Source organism: Bombus bifarius, unplaced genomic scaffold (assembly GCF_011952205.1).
Source record: "Bombus bifarius isolate JDL3187 unplaced genomic scaffold, Bbif_JDL3187 scf7180000007974, whole genome shotgun sequence".
Taxonomy (NCBI): Eukaryota; Metazoa; Arthropoda; class Insecta; order Hymenoptera; family Apidae; genus Bombus; species Bombus bifarius.
The window spans coordinates 1,211,043-1,219,661 of record NW_022884360.1 but is presented as its reverse complement, the minus strand read 5'-3'; the positions used below and the strand labels follow the sequence as shown (position 1 = coordinate 1,219,661).

Here is an 8,619-nt window from a genome sequence, read left to right as displayed (position 1 = left end):
CTTGCCGCGGTCTTCGCAAGAGGAATCGATAGTTCAACCTTTTGCACATCCAGCCCCAGTCCCCGGTCGGAGACACTCGAGCGACGTAACTCGTTAGGCTGTCCTCGTTTCCTCGGTTCATCAATCTTCCAGCCCTGGCCATTAAGTCGCCGCGATTCAGGTTTTTTCCACGAAGCCTTAACGAATCTGCTTCGCGAATAGCCGGATCTTGCTTATGCAAAGTTTAGGCAGAAATCTCTGTTCCCTCGAAACTCTCGCAAATCTCTGATTGGAATCTTGTTATCTTCTTCTTCCTCTCTCTCTTCCTCGATGTATAGATATATATATATATTTTTTTCGTGTTTTGTCTATGGGAGGGAGAAAAGTGGTCGTTCGACGGCAATGGGTAAGCCGGGACCCATTGATCTACCCAAACGATTAGCAGGGTGTTAACCACTAACGAGATCCTGGACCGTGAACGAAGCCCTAATACCTGTGCAACTGTTTGAACCCCGGATTGCTGGCTTTCAGAAGGCTGTCGATCGATAAACGGTCCCCCTTGCATTGTCTTTAAATGACTCTCGACAGTACCAGGATCGACGACAGCGCCGTGATCGCCAGGGAGTTGCCTAGATCCTCCGCACCTGCCGACACGCTCGAAGCTATCGCGCTGTTACAGGCTTTCGGAGTTACATCTGAAACAGAAAGCGAGAGTATAACGTTGGAGGAATGCTCGGTGAGTAACGTGATTTCGAACAGCTTCGCTCTTGATCCTATTCGTTAAAGGAGCCCCGTGTCGAACACGGTCCTCTGTACAAAGGCGATTTACCTGCCTGCTGGGAAATATATATTCCGGCGTTTGGCAGATTGCAACGAACCCTTGACGACTAGCATCGATGCTGCGATATTTAGATGTAATACGCGATATAACGAATAATATAATTTTAATAATACAATTTATAATACATTTTTAATAAATTATAATTTATTTAAAATAAATAATTCTCATGGAAATTAAGAATCCGCCATCTACCAATGAGAATCACGCGCTCGTAAATTTTCTCTCTAGATGCAACCTATATAAATTTGATGCAAAATTCTGCACAACGTAACAACCGATTTTGCAAATTATCGAGATTGAAGAATCGAAGAAACCGATGATCGTCTCTCTTCTCGAAGAGAGGAAGCTCCTCATATTCTTCCTCCGTAGATAGTAAACGATCTATTCGATAAATAACCGTGGTGGTTGCTATGGGGAAAATCATTTTTACTTACAAAAGACTGCGCAAGGATAAAGAACTCGAGGATTGGCGGAGAGTAAGGCAGTGTGATGTTGGTATATAGGCGGGAGTTTTTCAAGTTAGGCGTCGCGAAAAATGCTGCAAGCCCTTGGTTCAGGCTGGTACGTGATCCGTGAGGTTGCCATTAAGCGAAGAAGATCGATCACGAGCCACTCACGCGATTCTAGCTCGCGCCAAGTCCCTTCTGAATTCAGTGTATAGAACCGAGTTTCCGGATCCTTTAAAGGTCCGCACGGACTGGGCTACGTTACGAGGAACAGTGGGTCTTAACAGTCGATCGACTGCATCCTCGTTCGACTGTATCCTGACGATTGAACGATGTCGTCGATGGATTGTGAATCATTGAACAGGGCAACATAGGCTTCAATACACAATAGGGCCATTGATTAGCTAAACATAGCATAGAAGATCATCTCATGACTCTAACTCTCGGACACCATTTAACGCATAGTCCCATTAATTTCAATAGGTGCAACATTTCGTTTTAATTTAATAACGATCAATCGATAGTCGCACTTTCGCCGAAATTCATCGTGTTGAGACTGGCCAAGCCAGTTAACTTGAAATCCATGTCATAACTGTTCTCATCCCTCGAGGATTACATTTTAGAAGAAACCAAATTGCTCATATTTTACTCGGAAGAACTATTGGGTTGGCAACTAAGTGATTGCGGATTTTGTCATCATCATCTAATGGTAAAATCACTTAGTTATCAACCCAATATGTCCAGTAGAAATTAAATAAAGAATCCTTTAACAAATTTACACGGAATCTTCTAAGGAGAGCCAGTATCCCAGCTCACCTAACTGATGATACGTTTGTTCGTCGGTAGACTACGAATATTCCTGCAAATTATTATTGCTATTTACTCTTAATATTTATTACTATTATTATCTACACTCATATCTCATATATTTCCACATATTACCTAGCTTTTTATAAATTGCGCCATAATAACCATAAAGGTCCTCGGCGTATTCATCACCGTAGACGCAGTTCGAAATACGATTCCAAACTTTTGATCAACGATGTACCTATCGAGTTACGAATCTCACGCTGTATACGGGTCACCATGTCCATTTGTTAACTGTGTCCTAAAATCACCAGCGTGACTCGTATTTTTCACCACGAAATCGTTCTATAAACCAGTGTATCGCTAATCTCACGCGCTATCGTCGCGCAAGGGGGTTGAAATGTGTTTCATGTTTGTTTTACGACGTCGTTCGCTCTTCTTATCGGGATCTGATGCTTTGAAAGGGAAAAAAAAAAATATAGCGATAGGAAAGAAAAAAACCGATCGGTCACACGGGTCCACGAAAATTGTCCAGGACCGCAGGAAGCTCAGGGAACTCGCAATTCCCAGATTAATATCGGAAAACCGGAATACAGAGGGGTTTCTTCTTGGCGAAGCGGGCAAACGGCAGCCGTCTGACCACAAAATAACGAGTCCACTGTGGCAATGCCCCCATCGATCAGCGCCGCGAATCTAACGTATCGGTTACCCCGATACTCAGCCTCGACAACGATTCTAGGAATCCCCCGCTGCAATTCGACGGAGCAGCAGCAGCAGCCTGTCGTATTCCTAATGCCTGTTTAAGTTTTCGCCGTTAAACCACGAGATAACCGTTGATATTACAGCGTTCAACGTACCCACCGATCCTCTCGCCTAACTTAATTAATGGGACGCTTAATTAGCCCGCTAGGAGGGAGGCAGCTGTGCAAATTGCCACGATCCTCGTTTCTTTTAATAAGAGTCGCGGCCAGCCTTCAGGATCTTGCAGAATCGATAGAAACACGGTATTACGAGTGGACTATGGGATTTCCGTAGGGTGGACCGTAATTCGTGGTATAAATGGGGCCAGGGGTATTCTATGGATTGGCAATAACAATTGGGAAAGAGACGAGGAACGCTGTATAAATAGATTATAGGCGGTTAAGAAAGATTCTATCGGTGGACACGTCGAACGGTATGTCACGAATTTTGTGTGTATATGGTTGGCTGAGAATTATACAGGTGCGTGTGAGTGTCCCATAAAGCGTGCTACTGTTATGTATTATAGTTGTTCATAAAATAGCGTTTCACGTTTGGAATAATAACGCCGGAGAATAAAGTCACTTACCAAGTTACTGTAACTTGACACTTTAACTAAATGATAGCGGATTAATCAGTTTTTCGTCGCCGACGCTTACCGACCGATAGCCTACTAATCGGCTTTTTGTCGCCGACAATCTCTCTCATTATTCGTGCAGTAATTTGTTATTTGGTATTACTGTACCTTGCTCAGTTGCCTCAGTTGCGTTGCTTTATGAGCTTCCACAGTTTTATACCAATTTGAAAAACTTATCGTTCGCGATAAACGAAAAGAATGGTATTGGAGAGTCTAAACCGAAACAGAGCCAGCGCCAGGGAGAATCTGCGCCTGAGCTGCCGATCGGACGTGCGTATGCCGTTGAACAGAATGACGCTACTTGTTGTACAATTTACGAAGCCGATCGACGTACAACGAAACTGCCATGTTCAGGTATACTCGATAAGCTTTCTTGTAAATTAATAGAAAAAAAATTAAATTAATAGAAATTAAAAAAATGAATAGAAAAATAATCTTTTCTTATTTCTCCGCGTTAGGAATCATGTACTGCACGCATGTTACTCGGCCGCCCCTGTATAATAGCACTATGATTTATTTAATTAGTAATTATTAATTCTTCGAACCTCGTAGAACAAAAGACGAGAAGAAACGACCGCCTGGCCGTAGATTAAATCGTGAGACAGGAGGGTTAATTCGATGGTGTCTTGCTGGTCCGAGCGACTACTGTTCCGAACTATCGAGTCTTCGGATCGTTCGTTTAAAATAACGAGGGCATGGGGTAGAAGCAATTTCGTTGGAGGACGCCAGCCAGAAAGGGGAGTGGCGACAGCGAATTCGATTCGACCGAATACCAGCTTTAATCCGGAACAATCTCGAGCAAACAAACACTGGGAATTATGCGACGGAATGCGAAACGAGAACACGCGTTGTTCTATCGTCACGCAACAACAGCAACCGGATAATTGCTGGAAACGTAGAAACATCGGAAATCTCGTTGATATCGATCATGACCTCGAGTTATTTTTCCTATCCCGTTGACGCAATCTTGATAATTTCTGGACGAAGTAGTCGCCAACGCGTTGGGCAGGTCGGGCATCGTTGATTTAGGGGCCCCGAGGTGTTTCGTCGATCAGATAAAGAATGAACAGCAAAAGAATAAATCGAAAAAATGAATGAGAGAGATCGGGCAGAATGACTCGGAAACAAAGCGCGTTAATGTGACCCTATTTGCAAAATACGAATCATATTAGCTTGGTGTTTATTAAATTAATTATTAACTAATAATGAAATTACAGGAAGAATATTCGTTATTGGCTGGCACGAACGATCAAAACATTCGTGAGATCTGCGTATGCGAGTTTCTGGAGATTTAGCTGCAGATAGAAATTTTACGAAAAGTAAATCATTGATAGGTGTATCGTAGATCGGTAGATGTACAATGGCGGACAGAGGAAGCTTAACGTTTTTTAATCAACCTGTAGTGGTATACCTTATAAAAAGTTAGCAATCTATTTATTAAAAACCGAGAAGCTATTACATTACGTCGAAGAAACAAATTTTTGGCTAAGCCGAGCAACTCAAGTAAAATAATTAAATTTTCGATTTCTGTCAAACGATAACAACATGTAGAAAGAACGTAGAAAATTTCTCATCGTTGGAATATTAATTATTTGCATCAAAGGTATCGTACATCATAATATTATATAGTATTATAGTATCGTTATTATATATTATTACTGTGGAATATTATACAGCATTGTAAATTAATAATATTATACACCAGAACGTCGTCAGTGAGCTGTGCTTTTCCACACTCCCAACAGTGTTCAATTGCACGCGACTGATCTGTATGGGATGAGTGGCGCGACTAGTGGCAAGTGTGAAAGGGGCTTAAGGATCTCGGCACTGTGCTCGAGCGTATGTTTAGAAAGTGGATAGTCTGCGATTCGAAGTCGCCGAGCCATGAGGTGTCGATTACACGACTGTTTACAGAATGCATGAGGTTGTTTACGGATTGCAAGTGACGCCTTGGGATTGCCAAACAAGTGGAGACTTTGTCTGAAGGATCCGACCACGGAATGAGGAATTCATCGATGCGTTTTTGCTAAACGGAGTTTAGGGACTGCAGTTATCTCAGAGCCTCGAAAGAGCAAAGTCTCTCGATAAAAAGATAGAAAAATATCCAGTACAAAATGCATTAAGGCTCGTTTATACAAGAAGCAATTTTAAATCCTCTTTCGTTCTTCGTTGTAACGAGGAAAATTCTTGAGAGAGGAAACTTGCAAGCGGGCAATTAACGAGAGAGTCATGCGAGTCACTTGTCACAGGAAAAAAGAAGAGGACGTTCTAATGAGGTTAGGTAGATAGATTAGGTTAGGTAGAATAGGTTAGATAGATAGGTTAGGTAGAATTTTGACACGGACCTGGCACTCCCTTCAGCTTTGGTAGAAAGTCGTTCCAAAAAGCACAATACGTGGTGTGTGGTCCTTTTCCAAGGCCGTTCTCCTGCGCGTTTAAGATGTAGTACTGCGGCCGGTCCCTCGAATATGGCGGCCAGTCGGCTTCCTCATCAGTCGGTTTCCTGAAAAGCAATCGATCAGTTAGTAGAAACCGACTGTGTCACGAGTCACGTTCAGCGTGAATCCAATGATCAATCTTTTGCACTGTGAAACGAACCATTCGCACTCGAAATTAGCTTTAGAAGAAAATAGAACACCGAATATATTATACAGGGTGAGTGAGAAATCGTCGTAGAGTTGGGCACGAAGCTATTCGTGAAAAAATAAGTCGAGAAAATATAATGACAGTTTTTCATGTGACGCTACGTTTATGGGAAGATCGAGTTTGAAAATGATCAAAAACAAAAATGTCAACTGTACTTTAACTTGGCTAGATACCGACGATCAGGATTTAGCAAATCAACAGTGAGAGATTATTATACACGGTGAAAATAATGTTAAATAATATTTTCTCTTTTAAGAAAATTTTTCAAGAAAATCATTCTCAAGATAATAAAATGTGAATGTGTTTAATTACGAACTGGTCTGATGATACATTCCCAAATTTTTTTCGGAGAAACGAAAGAAAAGATTGTATTCCATATTTTCGATTTATTTTCACACGCGATAACAAAGCTTGGGGTGTAAAAATGTTATACCAAATTTTTTTCTTATTTTTCACGTAGAATCGCCTCTTATCCGTTTGTACTACGATTTCCATTTTTAAAAATGAATATTTTAGTTCAGATGAAAATTTACTAACTTTTGAAACAGAATGTGACTAAAAAACGAGATCTTTCTGTAGTGTTCCTTAACGTTCTTTAATGTTCCTTAATGTTCCTTAATGTTCCTTAATCGTACCAAACATAAGCAAACTAATCGCCAATTTCTTCTCTTTGAAACTTTTTGAAATTATCGAGTCGCTGAGAAAAGCAGCGTCGATGATACTCGAGTGTAAAAGGTTAAAATTGGATATCAAAGGTTTCCTATTTCAGACTCGGCCTTATAATCGTTTCTCGAGTCCAAAAGGACATAAGAACGTTTCAAATTTCTCGGTGGAAAGATTAACGATGACCTAGCTGATAGTCTAGTTGATTTAAAATTTCATTTGTAGGTTAACTATCTGACTGTGGCAACCAGACGGGACTAAAAATCCCTAGGAAGTAAGATCGAGCACGAAACGGTAGACTAACGTGAACCAACTACTTAGTTTATTATTTCGGAACTAAACCGCGGATTTTTATACATTCACGGGAAATTTGATAGTGAAAAAATATATATTCTGCCCGCGATTTCGTTCGCTACTACTTCGTTCGTGGACTACTAATACACGGAACAATTTTGGAACAGATAAATTTTTACGAACGAAATATCTACACATTTTTTATACTAACAATTAGATCATTCTCTTCCCTAGTAAAAAATATTAAATTATAAGAAGGTTTCGGAACAAACACGACGTAAAGAATAGACAATAACCATCGTTGCTTGACATCTAGCAAACATGGAAGCGCATACAACTCAGATTCCGGAGTATTTCTCGGCTTCTATAAAACGGATCGAGATGAAATATACCCTATTTTCTTTCCCAGACACTAAGCTATACAACAGAGAAAAGCTCGTCAAAATTCGTTCAGTAGCTTTTACGTGATGCGAGTGCAAACAGACAGACAAAAATTCCAAAAATGGATTCTTTTCACTGCGCAGCTTATGAATTATTCTCGGCTGACTGTTTTATTCCTTTTTATTCGATGTACAGACACCATGCTTCTACTGTTTTTTATTACAGTGCTGTGAATAATTGTAAACTCGAACACATTTCCCGCGTCACTTTCCTTACATTTCCATGAAACCACTGATTATATCTAGATATGTTAAACGAAATTGTTTTGTAGAGGTTAAATCGAATGCTACAGGATATCAGGAGACGTTACTTCAGACAGAATTATTGCTTTTAATAAGTACTGAAAGAAAAGACAGAAAAACAATTTTTCAACAAGACAATGCTCCCATCCATACAGCCACTACGATCAAAATTTCGGAATAGAATTATTACCAGGCATTCAGTCCCGATCTGAACCCGATCGAGAATCTATGGGGAATTCTAGTGACAAAAGTTTACGACCAGGAGAAGCCATCTATGGAAGATGTAGTTGAACTTAAAAAAGGAATAAAATCCGCGCGGATATTCAAAATGAAATTTCAAACAAATTGATGGATAATGTAACTAAGGGATTAATGGAAGTGATCAAAGATAAAGAAGGATCCACTAAATATCGAGTGAAACGGTAAGTAAATTAACGTTGAGTTTACGTCGTTTCAGAACGAAAAACACAATTTCAAGAGAAAATTCAATTTTTTCCAGACTTCAAAGGAAGAAAACTCTTGTTCGTTGTACCTTTACAGTTTTGTTTCATATTATACTATGGAATAATATAAACGATCCTGTCAATTTTTCTTCTAATATTACGAAAAATCTAAAAATGGGATTGAGTTTTGTGATTAATCGTTGCAATGTACGTGTACAGACAGATATCCAAAGTAGCATATCCAGCTGTAAATGAAACAAGCTTTCATTTCTGTAGTTACGTTCATAGGGATATAAAAATGTGTAAAAATCCGCAGTCTCTTCCTAACGATTCAGTAGCGGCGGTAAAAAAAGAGAACGTAAAAAAACGATGGTTTGTTATATTGTTTTTTATATCACAGGCGGATTAATTGGCGATGTCGCGAGGATATTACGTCGCAGGT

At 40.1% G+C, this 8,619-nt stretch overlaps 1 protein-coding gene across 1 annotated transcript in view; it reads right to left on the bottom strand.

Moving 5' to 3' along the window:
• Positions 1-339: 339 nt before the first annotated feature.
• LOC117216943 (acetylcholinesterase-like) overlaps positions 340-8,619 on the bottom strand; it is a 28,424-nt gene continuing 20,144 nt past the window's right edge. The window contains exons 3-4 of the mRNA XM_033464127.1: positions 5,794-5,951; positions 340-674 (exon numbers count right to left, since the gene is read on the bottom strand). Coding sequence (XP_033320018.1) covers positions 550-674; positions 5,794-5,951 — 283 coding nt within the window. The 3' untranslated portion in view covers positions 340-549. The remainder of the gene's footprint in view (positions 675-5,793; positions 5,952-8,619) is intronic.